Source organism: Ursus maritimus, unplaced genomic scaffold, assembly GCF_017311325.1.
Source record: "Ursus maritimus isolate PB19 unplaced genomic scaffold, ASM1731132v1 scaffold_5, whole genome shotgun sequence".
NCBI classification, from domain to species: domain Eukaryota; kingdom Metazoa; phylum Chordata; class Mammalia; order Carnivora; family Ursidae; genus Ursus; species Ursus maritimus.
Genome location: NW_024426663.1, coordinates 68,926,598 through 68,947,413, shown reverse-complemented (window position 1 = coordinate 68,947,413; position 20,816 = coordinate 68,926,598). Strand labels below are relative to the sequence as shown.

At 41.7% G+C, this 20,816-nt stretch overlaps 1 protein-coding gene and 2 long non-coding RNA genes across 4 annotated transcripts in view; 2 read left to right on the top strand and 1 right to left on the bottom strand.

Moving 5' to 3' along the window:
- LOC103670544 overlaps positions 1 to 17,023 on the top strand; it is a 32,988-nt gene extending 15,965 nt beyond the window's left edge. The window contains exons 4-5 of the long non-coding RNA XR_570588.2: positions 10,324 to 10,531; positions 16,618 to 17,023. This is a non-coding gene — a long non-coding RNA (uncharacterized LOC103670544). The remainder of the gene's footprint in view (positions 1 to 10,323; positions 10,532 to 16,617) is intronic.
- Positions 5,690 to 20,143, bottom strand: LOX (lysyl oxidase). 2 transcript variants are annotated; one of them, XM_008699009.2, is made up of 7 exons: positions 19,428 to 20,143; positions 18,977 to 19,085; positions 17,450 to 17,587; positions 15,898 to 16,054; positions 12,194 to 12,289; positions 11,718 to 11,833; positions 5,690 to 7,822 (listed from the first exon to the last, which is right to left on the bottom strand). In XM_008699009.2, the coding sequence occupies exons 1-7, from the start codon at positions 20,050 to 20,052 to the stop codon at positions 7,816 to 7,818; spliced, it is 1,248 nt and encodes a 415-aa protein (XP_008697231.2). In that variant the 5' UTR covers positions 20,053 to 20,143; the 3' UTR covers positions 5,690 to 7,815. The 2 variants fall into 2 exon arrangements, with proteins under 2 accessions (XP_008697231.2, XP_040478485.1); XM_040622551.1 differs by lacking the exon at positions 5,690 to 7,822 and having other exon boundaries at positions 11,714 to 11,833.
- Positions 17,076 to 18,949, top strand: LOC121100766. Its single transcript, XR_005832554.1, has 3 exons — positions 17,076 to 17,492; positions 18,134 to 18,177; positions 18,825 to 18,949. It is a non-coding gene; the product is annotated as an uncharacterized LOC121100766 (long non-coding RNA).
- Positions 20,144 to 20,816: the final 673 nt, after the last annotated feature.

The following is a 20,816-nucleotide window of genomic DNA, read 5'->3' as shown; positions in this document are numbered from 1 at the left end:
ACTGAGAAAGAATCCCCTAGGACCCCTGTAGCTGAATTGTGAAATCCTGTGCATGAGGAGAGAGGAAAGGAGAATATGTCATTTTTTTCCCCAAAGCTCTAATATTCAGAGTATTCTCCTGGGAAAATTGGGGACGTGGGGGCTAGGATAAAGCTATGTGTGCCTTGCTCCTGATGAGCCTTCTCGAACTCTGAAACAATAACAGAACAACTCCCTGGGGACTAAAAAGCATCCCTGGTAAGCCTGGACCTTGGACACAGTCTTGGCTTGGTAGGGCATTTTCCAGAGAGCAGGTTGCCTAAATTAGGGAAGAAGCCGCACCACGTGTATGTTTTTGTTCCCATCCTCTGACCTCATCTCCTTAGATCTCTCATCTGCAAAGCACATTTAGCCGAATCACCGATGCTCTTAGACTCAGGTTCGGACACCTCTGGATTGAGTTGCCCTACCTGTGTATCACCCCTGCCTCACCCCAGCATCAACCACATGTCAGTTTTTCTATACCCTGGATTTAAAAGAACAGTGTGAACTCTAGAATATTGAGAGAGGGCTGAGCATAGCTGACTGCTAGTTCCTCTCACCCAAGCCTCTCATTACCACTGCAGTTGTTCCTGGAATTTTGTCGTGCTTTTTTCTGAGTTTTCCCTCTGTATTTTTTCTACCATTGAACTGTACCCATGCTACAGGGACTATAACTGTGTTAAAAGCACAATGTAACTCATAGAAATAAAAAGCGCAATGCCCCCTCCCCAAGGTACCCCTGCCTGAGAGAGCCTTTCACTGATGCTGAAGGATTAACAACAGGATAGAAGGATGGGAGAGGTGTCAGTGGGAATGGGTAGCAACTGGAGGAGCAAAACCTTAAAACAATGGCTTTTCCTCTTGTTCTTTTCCCTTTTTCTCTCTAGGTTGACCCTTCTTTTTACAATTCCAGTGTGAGTGTTTGGATAAGAAAGAACTAAAGTCTTCTCACTGAAAAGAATGAGCTTCCTTTCTGAAATGCCCTAAGACTTCATGACACACAGAAGGTGGGGTGAGAGTGAGCAGGCTGTTTAGACCTGCCAGTAGGGAAGGTGGGTAGTGTTGAAAGGGAGAGCAGGATGGAATTACTTCCTTCTGGAGTAAAAATCAGCCCTTAGATGCTGATAATATGGGGTTTTCTTCACAGAAATCAGTTGAATGAGTAGCTGGAAGGAAAGGTCATGAGTTGTACTATATAGATGTTGATTTTGTTAATCTTTTTGTTAGACATAAATAGGGTGGCTTGTTGGCTCCCAGTAATCTTCTCATTGACAATACCCATAATAATTCACCCCCTACCTCTGGAGTAATCATTTTCTTTTCCCTCACTTTCCTTTCACACCCACACATAAAGCCAAAATGCAGTCACGTGTTTGGGTGGGAGCAGCCATTCTCTTACTTGACCATGTATCCTTGACTTTGGTGATTGAATAAGAACGAGCACTTGACTCAATCTGGACCCGTCATAATATCCACATTAACTGGGTCTGGGTTTGGCACATGATGGAGTCTGAGCCTATGAAATGCTGTCCTCTGGATTTTCAAATTTGAGCTATAGATGAATACTATTTCCTTTCTGATCAACAAGCCAGGTAGATGTGCACCCAAATGTGTTATCTGTAAGCAACACGGTTTCCATCCTCATGGAGAAACTAAACCAAGAGAATGAAGTTGACACACAAATAAACAGAGAAAAGGCGGTAAGAATGTGGCGTTGATGGTGTTTGATTTCCTGATAACATCTGCTCCTTAGGCAAACCCTAACTTTTTCTTTCCTCTTTTTGGTTGCATGAGTCTATGAGTTCTTTTTTAGACTAAGCAAGTTTAAGATATATTTCTGTTACCAGAAACCATAGAGCCCTAAAACAAAAATGAAGTGATCACAACTACAGATTGTTGATACATCCATGAATGTTAGCTCCAGCGGAAACCCAACTATAGATTGTTAAAAAAGTTTTTTTTTTCCTAGTACCATCCCTCTAAAAAAAGTAATGTCATTGTAATAACTGAAAATAGTTGACTCTGATGTTTGCTGTCTAACAGTGGTATAATTCGCCTGTTTGCAAGTGACTGGTTGTAATACTGGTAACATTGGCACCACATTTGTCAGGCTCCAAATTTCTGCATTGGTTCAATAAAGGTAAGTGCAATGAAGATCCAATATTATTTGAATCATTTGCAAAAAGGAGTTGTTTCTTATCAGTCTCTGTCATTACTTGTTATATACAGTTGTCACCAAGTCTGGCTTGATTTGGTATTTAAGAAATTGGGAACTAGCAATGTTCTCTTTCTCACAGTGGCATAGGCACATCCTTGGTCATTGTATTAATGGTTCACCTTTGGGTTTGTGCCTTTATTTTTTCTCTCTCTCTAGATTCGGTGCCTATTACCCTTCATTAAGTAGCAAATTATTGGCAGCAAGTTATAAATATATGCGTATATCCTTCCAAGTCATTCATTTCCAATCTTGTTTTTCCCTGCCCACTGTGAGAAGTACTAAGATTTACTTGAAATTTACTTAAATTACGCTGTTACATATAACAAAATTATTTCAGTTATACAAGATGAATGAACCATGAAGAAAATGATTGATTCACCCCGAATGTTATAAACTACTACTATCTGGGAGAGGAGAGATTTTAATAAGGAGTACATAAAGCATTTACGTTATCTGACAAATAGGAAAGATCTATATTTCCTTCTAAACTAGAACATGATTTGGAGACTGAAATTATTGTTTCCACAAGGATCCTATTTAACCATTAGGCTTTTAGAACGCAAGACAAGCAGTAAGTTAGTGGGCTTTAGGTGTTTCTGTGTCCCATAGTCGAAATACTACTAGTATCATATATTTGTTTTAATTAATTTATAAATTACCTCATTTTTACGAACTGATAATTACTTAGTATGTTATTTCCCAAAGTCTTCCAAAATAAATGGTTTAACAGAATAATGAGTGTCATTTAAAAAAAAAAAGATTTTTGTGGCAAAACAAGTTTGAAAAACACTGAATAGCACAGACAAAGTGGTTTCTTTACCTCAGGGGCTCTGAGATTCTTTAACATGGTAATATGTATTGGGAATCTCCACCACAGAGATAACATCTCCTATACCTATTTTTCTATGCGATTCTTCTGAGTAGCATATCTTGTGAAACTAGAATTCCTCTATACATGTTTTAAGTGATTATTCAACCTCTGTGTTAATCCTCTACTAACATCTGTGGCAAGGATTAGAAATACTAATAAATGAGTAACATAAGGCAGTCAAGTTTGCTAACAGAAGGGAAGACCCTCCCTCCCCTGTCTTTGGTTTATGAGCTTTTGGTTGAATGAACAGTGCTTAAAACACTGACCACTAATGAAACAAAAGAAATCATCTTTTCATTAATAATGAAAGTAGGTTCAGGTACTTTGCCTTGAGCAGGCGAGGGAAGCACAAAATTGTGGTGATGTCACAGATACCGTACAACTCAGATTGGCAAACTGCGAGCCACAGGCCTACATCTGTTTTACCTGCAAGAACTTGTTAAAGGAGAATTGTTTTTGTGAAGTAGTTTTGCAAATTGTCCCCCCAAAGCACTTGCCCACAGTTTGGGGCCTGTTTGCCTTTCCAGGTCACCAATTTCCAGGCTAATCTGGTACACATTTAGGTAAGGATTATTGTGATAGCAGTGGTTCTCTTTTTATAAATAATTGGTAGCTTGAGTCGGAATAAGTCCCCTGAGTATTTAGGCTCATGTGTTCTTCTTATAAACCCTAATCAGAGTGTGGTTCTTCTCATAATGCGTGCTCTGCATCCTTAGAAGTTGTTGGTGATGGTGACAGAGGTTAGGGTCCATTCATGTATGAGTTTCTTTTTAAAACATCAGCTAGAGGAGCATCTGGGTGGCTCAGTCGATTATGCATCCAACTCTTGATTTCAGCTCAGGTCATGGTCTCAGGGTTGTGAGATTGAGCCCCGTATCGGGCTCCACACCCATGCTTAAGGTTCTCTCTCTCCCTCTTCCCCTCCCCCTCCCTCTCTTAAAAAAAAAAAGAGACATCAGCTAGATTTCTATTCATCAAAAACAAGTTTCAAGTCACGTGAGCTCATTAAACAGTTTGTTAATACAAAAGGCAGTTAAGCAAAACCACCAACCCTAGATGTGGTTTTAAGATTTTAACCTAAAATGAAAGTCCTGTCATCTATTTATACTTAAAACAAATGACCACTACAGACACTTGAAATCATTTATTCAAGGCATTTTTTACATAATCTTGCAATCCATTATATAAGCATATAATAAAAGAATGTGAGAGTGTAAAGAAGAATATAAAGCCAGTGTCTGGGCATTTAAAATAAGAGCTCTTCAAAAAAGTTACAAATGTTTTACAAATAGGTTACCTGAAAAATTTGGAAGAAATTAGAACTTCATTAAAAGCATTACAATACCAGATCACATGTCACTTAGTTCGTAGCAAGCAGTTATATATTAATTAAAAGTTTATATCCTGTGAGCTAAGGCTTAATACATTTTACATTCAAGTTGAAATATTTCAGCACCATTTTGGTTTGAAAGATAAATGAAATGCTTTAAGTGTTCAAAAGTGGCCCAGGACTTTTGGTAGTTGGTAATGAAATTGAGCTGTTGATTGAATATGTTGATTGTGAATATGAATTCTGAACATAAAAAATATAGAAAAAGGGTAATTTTTTTACATATCAGTGACTATACGGTTAATATCAAAACAAGTTATTTTTAACACAAAATATTATCTGTATTTTCAGGAAGTTTGCTGAAGATGAATTCTCAGTGTCATGATCATTTTAGTGCACTGCATTTTCCCCAGAATCTGAGTATTCTAAGTGTGATTATCCTATGAGATTTCAGAGAGAGAAAAAATTGTTCATTATTACAAATAATACCTAGTGAATAATTAGATAGAGATTGTGAACAAAATTACTATGTAAAAATATAAAGATTTCCTGGAAATAGGCAATGGATTCTTGTGGATACGTGTGGATTCGCATGTTATGGTACTGTGGGGAGACTGAATCCTAGCCTCAAAGGTCGAGACATCTTTAATCTGAATAATTATGAAGCCACTAATGTGGCATATGGAATGAGCCAATAAATTATGTTCCTATTTAGCCCATTTTTTCAGAGTCTTTATTAGTCTGAAAGCCAGTCCCTTTTCAGTACTCAGCATTCTTAGGATTACCTCTACTTCCTATTGTAAAAATATTTTATGTGGAATTTGCTAAGACTGGATTAGGTTTTTTATTTAAATTTTATTCATGGATGACTTCTACCAGCTAATCATTATATGCGAGTTTTTGTGGTTATTCAAAGGAGAGATCCCTTGAGGTTCAAAAATATTGAGTGTTAAATCAATACTTGGGAGTTCTTTGGGAGTGTGTAGGGGTAGTGGGAGGAAGGAATATTTACATAAGGAATAAGCAAGAATCTTTAGCCTCCTAATTGAAACATTTTTTTTTCAGAATCAACCAAATAGTAGGTGTTATATTTAAGAGGCAGACATTTCAAAGATCGAAAATATAGTTTTAATTATTAGTAACACATACATGCATATAACTATTTATTTTAACTTATTTTTTAAAATAAAATATGGTCATGAAAAACAATAGTGCTAAAAATAGAAAATTTTTAGACATGTACTTATAGTTGTTAAAAATGAAATAAGGTGAACCTAAAGGGTAATACTGACATTTTTAATACTTACTGAGGTTAGGGGACAGTTTTTTGTTTGTTTTTTTTTTATCGCAAGGCCTAGCATGTAAGTGGCTGATATGTCAAATGGTGATGGGTGGACAGACAGATGGAAGGCCCAGTGAATGATACTAAATGTCTTCTCATATGTGTCCAAAGGCCATAATTCAGTTTTTACAGGGGTAAGAATCTCAATGAAATGATAGGCCTTAATGTGTAGATGCCAGTCTGGCTCAGTATTAATACTGACAGTAGTTTTGTTTTTTTTAAAAAAAGCAAGTATATTAAAATATCTCTATTAGAAAAGATTATGACTTGAAAGGATCATTCTACAGTCTTAAAACTAAAAAAGCAACTTAAGGCAAAGAGGTACATCAAAGAAGCTACTCCATAGCTCAGATACTAGCTCAATGAAAGTTCTGGGTCTCTATCGAGCTGCATTCTCTGTCGTTAAGTGTGTGTCCTGGCAGGTGAGCACGGTATCCACCCCCGCGTGACTGTCCATCTCTAGCCCCTCTTGCTGCACTAGGCACTAGTGATTGCGGGACGACTCTTAGTAGTTGCTGTTGACTTCACAACTCTCTGATATACGACACAGGGATGCCAACTCACTTTTAAATTCTACCAAACTAGAAATCCCTCACTTGAGATTTTAATACTGGGTAATGTAGGAAGACTTCTGCCTAAGCACCGCTAACTTGAAAGTGTCATTTGATTTCTCTCTGCATCTTTTGGAACTAGGGAAAAAAGGAGTTTTCCAAATTTCATTGTGGCACGTGGTTTCACAGTTTTAAAATAAAATCACAGCTGTCTCATTATGCAGCACAGTCGTTTGTTTTATGGAAAGTTTTTTTTTTTTTTCCCTTATTCACCAACCCCTCAACTATGTACTGTTACGTGCTTTGCTAATTTAGTTTATACTTTAGACACACGGAAAGAAAAAAAACATGTAGTACTGATTCCTGGATGACCTGATAATGTTCCTATATCCAGATATTATGTTATGTACTCTGGATAATTTAAATTTTTTTTTAGCATTCTTCATTTTAAAGCTGAACATTAGAAAAAAATATTGAAAAGTTGAAAATCCTAAGATGTTTTTCGTTAATGTTTTAAAGTATTTGAGAGACAGTTCCATCTGGTTTGGGGGACTTGTTTGTATGATTTTTATGTCAACCAGGAAAATTTTTCAGTTAACTGTTCTACATACTTAAACACACACACAGTTTCTCTGAATATATCACATCTATCATCAGAATGACTTCCCATAGACAAAGTTATCCTCCATACACCAGTCCCCAGAATGGTGATTTTGAGAATGCCACTTAAAAGGTCTCTGCCCACAGAAGAATTAAAGAATTGAGGCAGCATCAACGAATGTCAGACAGGAGTTGGGCAGCTCAATTACTTAATTTGTTCCAAAACAAAAGCTGACTTAAGTCAGGATGAAATTGTACACTTAGCAGAAAGACAGGAGTTTACTAATTTTAAAATGTAAACATAAAATTTTATATAGGGATGTAACTATCTGAGTACATATATTGCCATTTCTCTGCTATATAGTAATATTTCTTGACGCCAATGGTAATGTTTGTTCCTTCCTCAGCACCAAATGTGTCTGTATCTATTTGAACAGTAGGAGCCTCCTTTCTAAATTAATCTACGCTAAGACAAAGACAAGCCAGTTATTGTTATGGTTCACTGAAGTTAAGAAAATTCTCAGTTAATAGTAATTTTGGCTCATTCACTGAAATGTTATTTTCCCTTTTACACTACAATTTCCAAAGGAGCATAAGAAATTTGGATCTCCTTCAAAGAGCCAAAGTGTGCATCTACAGAATGGAAACACTGTGTTCATTCACAAAGTAATAGGAATAATAGTAACAATTTCCCAAGTAATGCCAATTTAAATGTTCAAAATCCAGTTATGTGCTTTGTTACAAAACAGTCCAAACAAAAATTCCTTTGTTGTTTTCTGTTCTCTCTTTCAAAATATATAAATCCTACTGAAGTTAATCTATTTTTTTCCCACTTCAGAACACCAGGCACTGATTTATCCATTGGGAGTTTTGGCTTGCTTTCTAATACCTAGATTAAGAAAACAAAATAAGACAAATTATTAACTTGATAATATTATGAATGAGTACAGTAGACAAGCTTAATGTTGACCCTTTAAAAAAAAATCTGTAGCAATTTCCCTATGCCTACACAATAGTCACCTCATGAAATTACCCACTAATACATTATTTTAATAATGATTTGAAGGAAGAGACTACGTTAGCTGCCAAAAGTCTGTGCCTGATACCTACAGACTTAATGTTTCCAGTTAAAAGAAGCAGCCTCTGAAGTAATCAAGGGTAAAGCAGGACATAGGGGACCAGCAGCTCTGTCCAGATGAGTTCACTCCATGGAGCGTGTTCACTCCGTGGAGTGGGACGTGTCCATCTGGAAGCAGATCCGTGGCCTCTGCACTGTCTCACATTGCTCCTTTCCCAGCATGGTTTTGGATGTAGATGGATGCCTTAATAGGCGGAGACTGAGTCAAAGCCAACCAGTCCAACATGGTGTTTATACTGTGATCATAGATCCCCATGTAAAGAAACTAAGCAGTCCAAATCACAAACCAGCCATTTCCGAATATTAAGTTTTATGAGAGGAGAACTTAATTGTAGAATCATAAAACATTTTGTTGACAATGAGGAAAAAGAGGAACAGAGGTGGGGCTCCTGGGTGGTTAAGCATCCAGCTCTTAGTTTCAGTTCAGGTCCTGATCTCAGGGTCCTGAGATTGAGCCCTGCATTGGGCTCTGGCTTAATGTGGAGTCGGCTTGACATTCTCTCAGTCCCTGTGCTACTGCCCCAGTGCGTATGTGCGTGCACCGAGTGCTCACTCACATACTCTCTCTCTAATAAATAAACAGATCTTAAAAAAAAGAGGGAGAGTGGATATATCAAAGGCACACCCTTTCCTCCTGGGGAGTTTTTACGCACCAGTGGAATGTTCTCCAGTGTGTGATTAGCATGAAAACAGTGAGTGAACTGAGGGATGATATGTCTTGAAAAGTTAAAAAGGTACAATAACATTACCAAGGGAATCACATGTCGTGCTGCTCTCAGAGCCACCAGACTGACCACACAGTTTTTAAGCAAGTTACAGTCCTTGCTCAAGGAACTTCAAAGACTCCCCATGGCCTTCAGAATGAAGTTCAAACTTTTTAGCTTGCTCTTCAATGCTCCCTTTGATCTGGTCCCAGCTTACTCTTCCATCCCTTTCGCCCAAATCTTAACTCCTTAGCCACACTAGAAGACTTGGTTTTCCAAATATGCCCTGTAGTTTCTCCCTGCCATGGGGTGGCCAGTGATGCTGACTCCTCCTGGCATGTCCTTCTTTAACGGCCCCCAGTGCAATCCTCCTCAGCCTTCAAGGCGTAGTTCATAGGCTGTCCTAAAGCCACTCCTAAATCTCAGCCAGAGGAAACCTCTCCTTCCTCTGAACGCCTAGCAAGGGAGACCAGAAGCGAAAGTCAAAATAAAGGAGGCAGGCATCATTCTCCTGAAGGTGAGGATTCCTCTCTCAAGGTCTTTGCTCATCTCCCATTAGTTTCCACTCATAGACTGGATCTTGTTATTTGATTACAAATTGCTATGGGTCCTTTCACCTTCCCATATTTCCATCTGATCTATATTGCTTATTAAAGTTTTACCTCAACCACTCTGAAATTTAGTTACAGTCAGTGACAGCTGGTTGTTAAAAAAAGAAAAGAAAAGAACAACTCTGTGTTGGAGCAATATAATGATTTTTATTTGTTCTAGATACCTGGCAATATCCAATTCAGTAGATTCTGCTCATGAACATTCTATGCCACAAGAGTCACATCTCCAGACCTGTTCTTACTGCAAGGTCAGCTGTCACACTTGGGGGTCACCTAGATGATAGCAGAGGTCCTTCTGTTTCCCCTGCATTTTATCTTACCCCTCATAGAATTTTCATATTGTCTCTCTACTACAGTCATAGGTGTATTGCTCTTGGCCTCTCAATTCCACATTCTAAATTCCCTGAAAGAGAGGGTCATTTCTCTACTCTTCGAGTGTTGAATGAGAGGCTAGACAGTGGCAGGCCTGTACCTGGGGATACAGGGGTGGACAAGAGTCTAGGTCCCAGCCATGTCAAAGTGGATAAGAGACAAACATTATACAGGAGGTTCACAAGTAATTAATTGAGAGTTATTGTAATACTGCTATAAGGGAACAGTAAAGGGTCAGAAATCATATTTATCTTTGCCTTACTCTCTAATACCTAGTGTAGGACCTCAGTAAATACACAGTGCAAATGTGAGAATGCCAGTAAATACAGAGAATGAGTGAATAAGGAATCCTAAAAATTAAGGGAAATTAATTAATCCATGTATTTTACATTATTTTCGTTTATTTTAGCTTCAATTACACTGACGTGCTGAGGATTTTCATTTATACTTTGATCAGCTCCACACAATATGGGCCATAAACCCAGCCAAGTTTTCTGCATGGTGGGCACGTTCAGAAAAATACATTTGATGATCTTTTTTTGGTGCTGTCCCTTTGCCGTCCTAGGCTGCATCTATCCCCAGAGCTATGATGACACTTGTCAAGCACAGGCTCACCTCCTTTACGGAAGAATGAAAAGGCTCCCTGCAAGGTGAATGCAGCCCAAGCCACAGTGCATGGCCGTGTCCATGGAACCCAACTGCTCTGTGGAAGCCTCACACTCCCCCCGGCCAGGAGCCCAGGGGTGGGGAAGAATCTGCACAACTAGGTTGAGGTGAGTTTGGGAAATCCCACAGACGACAGATGTACATGTAGCCAACCCCTTCCCTGGTGTGTGTATCCAGGAGAAATGTGTGTTAAGAGCAAGTTGCTGGTGTAGCTCTGTGACAAGTCTCCGTGTGACCCTGGAGGCACTGGTGCCTCCCCACATTGATGCATGTTCAGCATCATTCCCATGGTGTTTTTATAGTTGGGATCAGTCGCAGGTAGCACAGGGGGTAGGCTCGCCAACCCACCAACACTAGAGCAGGCCGGGCTTAGAGGACGGAGGAGGACAGAGACAAGCCACTCAAACCCCCTGATTTTGCTCCGGTGACTCTCATCACAGCATCACCCCTTTGATATTCGTGTGCTGGGATTCCCTCTTAGATTTCATTCAAGGAAGGGTTTTGGGGCTAGGCAAATGATGGCAGAACCTCCACACACCCCTCCTTTTTCTAGGGTATTTTTCTAGTCCTTGTGGTTTTAGAACTCAAATTTGTAATATCTTGGTTTCTACAGAACAGGCAGTCTGACCTCTTCCATGGAGTACTTTAAGGCAATGATTTTCAAAATGCACTTTAAAGAACTCTAGGAATTTCTTCAGAGCTGCTTCATGGACTCTGGCGAAGAGACAGGAAATCCAACTGTTTGGGATCCCGCAAGGTCATCCACATGGCATATGGCATGTTTTACATACTTAGCCACCACACGGGCTTTTCGGGGTAAACAGTGTGTTCTGTGTGTTTGTCTTGTCTCAGAAGCTAAGCTTTAGGATGATAAAAACCTGAGTACATCTCCCCACCCCTTCTCTAGCATCATCAAAGAAAAATCAGCTCTAATTATGTGATAGCATGGACCATTTTACAAGGAAGCTGCAGTAGGAGTAGAAACAGACACATGTAAGGGCGCCTGGGTGGCTCAGTCAGTTAAGCATCTGCCTGATCAGGTCATGATCTCAGGATCCTGGGATTGAACCCAGAGTCAGGTTCCCTGCTCAGCGGGGAGTCTGCTTCACCCTCTCCCTCTGCCCCTCCGCCCTCTTGTGCACGCTCTCTCTCTCGCGCTCGCTCTCTCTCAAATAAACAAAAATAAAAATCTTAACTTAAAGAAAAGAAAAGAAACAGACACATGTATAATGCCTGTCAGTGAACTAAAACTCTTTGAGAAGAGAATTACTAAGCTAGGCAAACAGAACTCACGGTGAAATTGTGCAGCCGGAGGCATACGCATGGTGTCCCGTGTAGCGGATTTCACAGCGCACGACGTTGTTGGTATAGTCCGATTCAGGCACCAGGTAGCTGGGGTTCACACTGACCTAGGCAACGTAAACATCATCCATGTTTCAGATTTCATCAGCAGTGTTTGCTGGTTAATTTCTTCCTAGTTGCACAGGGCTAGAACAAGGAAATGCTTCAACTAAATCAAGCCAGGGAGGGGATTTTAAAAGTAAGGCAAGTGGTGAAATTCTGGAGAAGTTATAGAAGGAGACTCTCTATATTTTCCCCTGAAGTTCCTTAAAATATTTTTTTCATATAGGTAGGTTGGTTTAGAAATATTTCTAGGAGACATAGAATTGCTTGCAGGATTGTGATTATTTAATGTTCTATTCAGAAGGGGAAGCCCATTGAGTTGCAGTCAAAACAAATGAAAGGTTTCTATTTTCAAAGGTCTCTACCTTTAGAATGTAGTTGCCAGGTTTTACATCCGTAATATCAATCCATTGGCAGTCTATGTCTGCGTTATAGGTATCATAGCAGCCAGGACTCAACCCCTACAACAAAAAAAATTTCAAAATGTAAAAAGATGGTATGTGGTTAGAGTATACGAAAGAATGTGCTTATTATTTGCAAATTAAATTTTAAGTTAGTACTTACAAGAGTTTGACATAAAACTATACTTATATTGCATCTCCTTTGAGAAGTATATATTACTCAGCCTTATAGCACCTCCAGCTAAAAAAAATACAGGACTAATATAAGTAGTAGTACATCTAGCTTCTTAAAAGTGTCATCAATCACCAGTGATAAATACAATCTTAAGTGACAGAATAGGCCTCCACCAAAATTCTAAAATATCACCAGTTCGGGAATAAAGGCCGTGTAGTCATCCACCTAGCTCTCATGTCCTCAGTACAACCTTTCCCACTTTCTCTGGGAAATTACCTTCCTTTACTCTGAATGCCCCAATTCTATAGTGTTTTCCTCTAATGCTCTGTCTTGTAACGGTACCATATAAGAATATATCTAACTAGAGATTAGAAACTCCCTTAGGGTGGAATCTTCGTTGCATTTTTGAGTAGGAAATGTTTATAAAGTAGGTAGTATGTGCCAGGAAAAATTTTAAACATGTTACATCTATAAATTCAATTTTTACAAGTACATGAGATAGGTACTATTCTTATCCCCATTTTGCAGGTGAGGAAAATGAGTCACTACAGCTAGTAAGTGGCTGAGCTGGTTTTGAGTTTAGATGTTCGGGGCCCAGGGTCCCTATTCTTAACCACCACACTATTCTCTCTCTCGCATTGCCACTGAAATAGGTTATTGAATAAAAGGGATGAATGTATGCCTCAGTAAATGAATGCCGCCACATCACTCCACTCGCTAAGATACTCACTTCCATAAAGAAATGAGTGCTTTCTACAGGCAGGGAGGAGAAGAATTCCAATAAGATCGGGTCCTTGCTCTCCAGAAAGTTACAGTCTGGGGAAATTTGCTCAGATTGGAGTCTGTAGGTATATTCTTGATTCCATTAGTTCTTCTTGAGAAGTTTGAATGGTTGTATTTTCACTCTAATACTAATCTAAAGTAAATTTAAAAGCATATGCTAGAATCATTTTAAGTCATTACTGCCATATCATTTCAGCCCCCAAAATTTCTTTGGTGCTTAAGATCACTTTGGTTGCCAAAGAGACGCCAAAATCCTCTAATCGTGTTCTAGCAATGCTGGTGTGGCTCTTGCTGGAGTGGGGAAGAATGGCACAGCACTATGCTCTGACACAGCGCACAGTGGCACAGACAGGCCACACTCAAAAGTACCTGTGCCACTGCAGGGAGAACCATATGAAGATTTTTCAGTTTCTGGGCCTAGCACATTAATCCTGATTCTGGCACATACTAGATACTCAGTAAGCGTTAGCTATTGTAATTGTTGCTACTGCCAGGAATAGCCGGTCCCACCACCTCCCATGGCTTTGTAACATGTCCTTTCATTGGATGAGCTGCGTATTTAAGACTGTTTAAACAATGCCACAATGCTCATTGTACCTTCAAGGGAACAAAAGAGCTCTAAAGAGTGCTGAAATTGGTACTCCAGTTGGAAGGATTTAAGTTAAGTTTTAACTTTGATTATTTGAACTAGTGCACAAAAAATAGGAATTTTTAAGGCTTTTGAAAAAACAGGCATGTCCTGTATTCAAAGTCAAACTTTAAAAACAGATGGAATGTAGAGCCTTGGGACGCCCCGGTGGCTCAGATGTTTAAGTGTCTGCCTCCGGCTCAGGTCATGATCTCAGGGTCCTGGGATAGAGCCTGGCATCAGGTTCCCTGCTCAGTGGGGAATCTGCTTCTCCTTCTCCCCACCCCCCAACTCATTCTCTCTTTCTCTCTCTCAAATAAATAAAATCTTAAAAAAAAAAAAGAAAGAAAAAGAAGTGTAGAACCTTAGCCAGTGCTGTCTAAATTAGCTGTTTGGTTTTAGCAAATGAGAAACGATGGTTACATTAAATCAATGAGGTTAATGTGTTTCTTGTTTCATATATGTTGACATTGTAAATTTGTTATCTGAGAACTTAGGAGTTATATGAAATATAGATATAAGGAAGTTGTATCTACTTTTATATTTGGATACATTCAAACAACATTGTCATACACTTAATTCTAAGTCAACACTGGGGCTTTGTGAGGGTTGTTTTGCCCCTTTAAATGAAGTCCATGTTCGAGAAACACCAGTCTAGTGAAAAACACGAAAACGTCAACCACTTGCAATGCAAGACCTGGTGAACAGTGTAAATAGGACATAGACAGAAGATGATTAATAAGAAAGCTACCATAGAAAATGAAGTGGGGTCACCCCAAGGAATTGGAAGACTAGAAGCTCGATAAATACCTATAGACCTAAATTCAATTATTTCAACAGAGAGCTGTCCAGAGTGCCTCTTTCTCTACATGGAGAGAATAAACTCCAGGGCCCCTGCATAGGCAGGCAGCCACTGTGGAGATCACCGAGCGAAAAGGGAATCTCTCTGCCCACATATGTGTAATGTGTGGGTAGGTTGCATCAACTTTTAGTTAAAGATTATGTGCTGCCCCCAGAGCATGTGGAATTGAACCTTTCCCCCCTCCAATTGCTCTGATGTTTTAAGTTCAGAGAAAGAAGCAGTGGTAACATTTTGGTCACTAAAAAGCTTCCTGCCACAGCCCTGGAATTTGTTCCCCGAGATGCCAGATGCCAGTTGCTGATCCCTTTGTGCCCTGCGTTATGTACGTTCACTGCTCCTTGCCAAGATTCCGGCTGGACTAAAATTATAACGTCCTCTTACACAGGAGAATTTCTTATGGAAATACTGGCCTGGCTTTTAACTGACACACATTTTCCCATTATAAGACATGCACACTGCTTAGGTCAGCACTATTTTTAAAAATCCATCCAAAGGACATCTGACATCAATTATACTGTAGGTTTAACTACATAATGCGTGGAGAGAGAAACTGTGTCCTTCTGCTCCCATTTGCATGCTTGAAAGAAACTGGTTTTAAAGTGCTTTTTAAGAAACTTAGGTTCTCTCTTTGGCTAACCCCAATCACTACTCTCTCTGTAGCTTAAGAGATGAAGGGAGGAATGGTTTTGAAGGTGAGAAAACAGAAGTGTCTTCGCCACCGTTATTTGCGAAGCCACTTGAAGAGTACAGAATGAGTGCAGATACTGGAAATCAGTCAGATTTGTTCAGGGACTAAACCACTGCTTTCACTGTGGAACATAGCAATTATACACATTGACCTTCTATGATGATGAAATTCTTTGAATCTGGGTGCCTGGGTGGCTCAGTCACTTAAGTGTCTGACTCTTGATTTCGGCTAACGTCATGATCTCAGGGTTGCAAGATCAATCCCCATGTCAGGCTCCACTCTGGGCATGGAGTCTGCTTGAGATTCTCTCTCTCCGCCCCTCCCCACCCTTTCTCGCCCTCTCTAAAAATAAATAAATTAATAATAATTTGAATCATCAAGCGACCAGCTTCCTTTTCCTAATTATTTTCCATCTTGACTAGATGACCCCCAAAATCAGTTTATAAAAGACTGGCAGGAGGAAAGAAAAGAGAAGACCACACTATTTTCTCTCTGAAGCCTATGGGTTCCTGACGTCAGGGGGCCAACCCACCTGTGTATGCGCAGTACATGCAAATCGCCTGTGGTAGCCATAGTCACAGGATGTGTCCTCAAGACAGAAGCTCGCTTTGTGGCCTTCAGCCACTCTCCTCTGGGTACTGGCATCAAGTAGGTCATAGTGGCTGAATTCATCCATGCTGTGGTAATGTCTGATACCCCGCACAACACAGAGACAGAGGTCAGTAACATACAGAGAAAGCCATGAGGACTTTAGATGACTTCCACACTGCCTCCCACACTTGTTTTCACATTACAATTGAGATCCAGTTTATCTTCTTAAAGCCAGATTCATGCTAGCTTTTTTCCCCCAGGAACAGTCATCTATCAAAATTGTAAGCCTTTAACTTTGCTTCTTGGAAAAAAGGACTTATTTTGAGTATTTTGTTTTCCAATACCCTCTGTTTTATCTTTGAATATTAAATAGAAATAGACACTAAATTATCTGTGTTTAAGTAAAACCTGCCATATGCTCTCTAGTCTGTTTCTTTTGGCTGCCAGTACTGATGTTTCATTCCAAATAAAAGAAGAGCACATGACTCTTGGGAGGTTTCTGAGAGGTTTTTAAAAAATATAAAACCGTTACTAAAATGCAAAGAAGTACTGGTATGTTTTCTCCACCATTATTATTTAACTGGTATAAAATTTTATTTAAAATAATTCTATTTTATCAGCAAACTAGGTGTTCATATCTGCTTTTCTCATTTCATTAAAGGAAAGGTGCTGAGCTGTGTATCTTCTCACATAAGGAAAGAACAAGAAAAAACTGCTCAAATTGCCAAAGGTTTCAGGGCATCCAGCGGGATTTCCCGGCATTACCAAGATTCCTGGGCAAGTTACCAAGGCAAATTATAGAATCATCTTATACAAAGATCTTTAAATTTAGGACAGACCAGACAATTACCCTGGGTTTGACACAGGCATTTTAAAAGATAGAGGTAGGTCCTTCTCAGCTCATGGAGTATATCATCTCTATCTTTCTTTGAGATTGGTGTATGAATCCTTCTGATAACAACTTGTGGTTTTTATTAAATGCTAACTAGGGTGCTGGGTGGCTCCGTTGGTTAAGTGTCTGTCTTCGGCTGAGGTTACGATCCCAGGGTCCTGGGGTCGAGTCCCACATCTGTCTCCCTGCTCCGTGGGGAGTCTGCTGCTTCCTCTGCCCCTCCTCCCACTGGTTCTCTCAATCTCTCTGTCCCTCTCTCTCAAATAAGTAAATAAAATCTTTTTTTAAAAAAGTGCTAACTAACTGTAGATGATTTTGGCTACAACAAGCTTTTTTAGAAATCTTACCTGTAGTATACTGGAATAAAATTCTAGTGAAGACAATTGCTGTATCCTATCAGCAGTTTTAATGAGCTGGACTTAGAATTTCCATTTTAAAAACAGGATCTGGTAGTGGATGTATTTTCTTAAAGATAGACTCCCTTGATGATGTTACATTACACAGAGAAAATTCTAGAAATGAGACTTTGCATTTGCACATTAAGAACTACCTGAAAAAGGAAAACGCAACTCGGAAGTACTCAGGAGGCCCATCCACTTACTGGTGACAGCTGTGCCATTCCCAGGAATATCTCGGTCGGCTTGGTAAGAAATCTGATGTCCCTTGGTTTTTAACTCTTTGGGGGAATCGTAGCAGCACCCTGTGATCATAATCTCTGACATCTGCTCTGTATGCTGTGCTGTGATTTTGAAAAAGAAAACATTATTACTGTCACAGGATATTAAACTGAAGACAAATTACAAGGAAAATCTTTTCCATTTTATAATGGCAACTACCCCCCATCTCCAAGTAGACTATCAGTTGTAAGAGGCATTTTGCTTATTTTGTTTATTGCTGAATCTCCAGGTCTTAGAACAGTGCCTGGCAAGTGGCCAGAGTTCAGTGAATATTTGTTGAATGAGTGAATGAATGACAACTGTGTTAATCTGCAGTTAGAAAAGTGAAAAAGCATAATAAAATTAGCATTACGCATGTACATGTGGTAAGTAAATTCTGCATTTATAATCAGTTCTTGTTTAACCACATGAATGAGTAGAAATTATCCCAAATTTAAAAATCCTATGTACTTACAAAGAATTTTGAATTCAGCAGTAGGTTTCTTCTTAAACACTTCCCTAAGATGTAAACTGGGGAAATAATTCCAGAAGCATACACCCAGATTAGATCAATAATTTTGTAACTTCGCTATCTTGAAAACAATGGCATGACTGTAATAATATCCTAGGGAGTGCAATAGAGCGAGTGATGCAAGACTCAAGAATGAAAATGGTAAGTTCAGCTTTCTTCTCTTCCTTTAGCCTGACAGTTATAAAGGGTCAAAGTGGGAGAAATATACAGCTGAACAGATAAACATTACTCTGTCCCTCCTAACATATTTTGTGTGAATATACATTCACATACTGTTGAGTATTTTCACTTTCCACTTGAAAAACATTTTATGAGACCTATCAAAACATCTTTTGCTCCCTCTGCTGGTTTCCCAGGAGCAAAGTCAGAGAATTCCATTCCCCAAACTGCTATGATTTTATTTTAGGACTGATTCAAAAACAAAGCTCTTGCTCATGCTCTTATTCTGGCTGAAGTAATATCAAAACAACTAAGTTAAAGTGTGGCCTCAAACAAAAGAAGAAAACCTAAACTTTGCTGATGAGGGGTGCCCCACTGGCAAGTTAGCCCTCTGTATTTTAAGGGGTCATTAACAAGCTCTTCCATTACAATATTTTTTCCATGTTATTGTACAGTTCTTTAATAGAAAGTTATGGGAAACCATAGGCTCCAAAGTTTGAGGATCTTGGAAAAAGAACGTGAGATCCCAGCTCTCCAGGATAAGAGTTTGCTCCCAGTCTCCCTGATTTGTGTCACAGTTTGAAAGGCAGAACCCAGAGAAATCTTCAAAATGTTAACTCTCCATCCAGGTCCGCGTGCACAGGAAACCACATTCCACTTCCCAGCTCTTGCCCCATTTCCCAACTCTTGTCTGCATGGAACACGAGTGGTCAGAACCAGGCACAGGAGCAGCGCCTGAAGCGAGATGGGGCAGCCAGGCCGCGGAGATCCCAGCCAGTACCTGGCCAAGCAGTTTTCCTCTGCAGCGCATCTCAGGTTGTACATGGACATCTTTTGCACGTACGTGGACGCCTGGATGTAGTACGGGTCCGGCACCAGGTCCGGGAGACCTAAACGTCAGGAGGCGATGGGGGTAGGTAGCTGTGAGACAACCCGGAGCCCCCTACCCCGGTCCCGGGTCCCTCCGTATCCCTTACTCTTCACCCTTCACCCAACCGGGCTGCGGGTAGCAGGAGAACGGGGGACGCCCAGGGCTGCAAAGCAAAGTGGAAAGAAAGCAGGAGGGGCCATGCGCGCGGTTTGCACCAGATTCCAGGGCTGCCTCTGCAGGCGCAGGGGGAGGGATCGGATCAGCGGGGACTAAGGCCTGCCGCGCCCAGGCAGCCACGTTGGGGACCCACAGAGTTGGGGAAGGGGTGCGCGGCTGCTCCCTGCGACTTGGGGGTGCTTACCGTACTGGAAATAGCCGGTGCCATATCCGGGCCGGTACCTGCTCCCAGGCCGGGGCCTTTCGTACGTGTCGTAGTAGTTGTAATAGGGGTTGTCGTCGGAGTACTTGTAGGGGTTGTACGGGTCGTCGCCCACCATGCCGTCTACACGGCTGGGCGGCTGCAGGTTACTGAGCGCCGGGCTGTCTCCCGGCGCCGTCCGGTTGCTGTCATGCGAGTCCCCAGCGTCGCGGGCCCCGGACGACGAGTAGCCAGCTTGGAACCAATGGCGGGCGGCGGGTCTGGGTCGGCCGGCGACCCCCGACGCGCCTGCAGTGCGCTCGCGTGCTGCCGCCGTGCGGTTGCGGAGCAGCAGGATCGGCGTGCGCGGCTGCGGGGCTGCGGCGTTGGCAGCGCCCGGGGCGGTGGTGCCCGGGTCCCGTCGGCGCTGCGGCTGGTACTGCGAGCCCAGGCTCAGCAGGCTGAACACCTGCCCGTTGTTCTCCCATTGGATCCTCTGGCGCCAGCCGGCCGGAGCCGCCGGCGGCTGGCGAGGGGGCTGCTGCTGGCCGGCGGCCGGCGGGGCGCAGCGCAGGAGCGCGCAGAGCTGCAAGGGCCCGAGCAGGAGCGCGGTCCAGGCGAAGCGCATCGCTCCCTTTGCCTGATTGTCCCCACTCCGGGAGGACGTAGATCACAGAAAAGAAAAACGGGGCCCAAATCACGTGAAGGAGGGAGAAATCTTCAACCAGGGAGGCGGGCGGAGCGCGGGTAACTCAGTCCCTACAAGCAGTGCCAAGGGTGGGCTGCAGACCCTTGTCCAGTAAAGGCGGCTGCTGGGACGTGGCACCCGACTGCCTCCTCTTTCCCAGTCCTCCTGGAAGGCGACGGGGAGCGGCGCGGCGGCCCCGGCGAGCGGGCAGCGTCTGGAGTGAAGGAAGGAGGAGAGATTTTAAACTTTCTGGCACGTTTGCAAAGTTACACAAGCAGTTCTGGCCCGGCAGCCCCTCTGCTATTTGTTCACGTAATGCGATTGGAAACGTGCAAGGCGGACAGCTCCTCGCCTCTGCCTCTGCCCCTCCCTCCCCGTCCTGTCCTCCTCCCCCCAGACACGTTGCACAGGGAGCGTTAAGGGGAAAGAACAAAACGGAACACACATCCTGAGACACACTCGGCTTAATCTGGGGCGAACATGCAGGAATTTCAAAAGACTCAGACAGGCGAAGGCAGCCAGGCCATGGGGCGACGCCAAAATATGCATGAAGAAAAATGCTATTAGGTCACCAGCCCCGGAGAGGCGGGAAGTCGGGAGGTGGGGAGGGTGCTGGGGGCGAGAGTCGGGGAGGGGGGCGGGGAGTGATGCTTGTGACTAACGTTTATCCATAAGGAGTTAACCAGACAAATTTCTCAATGCAT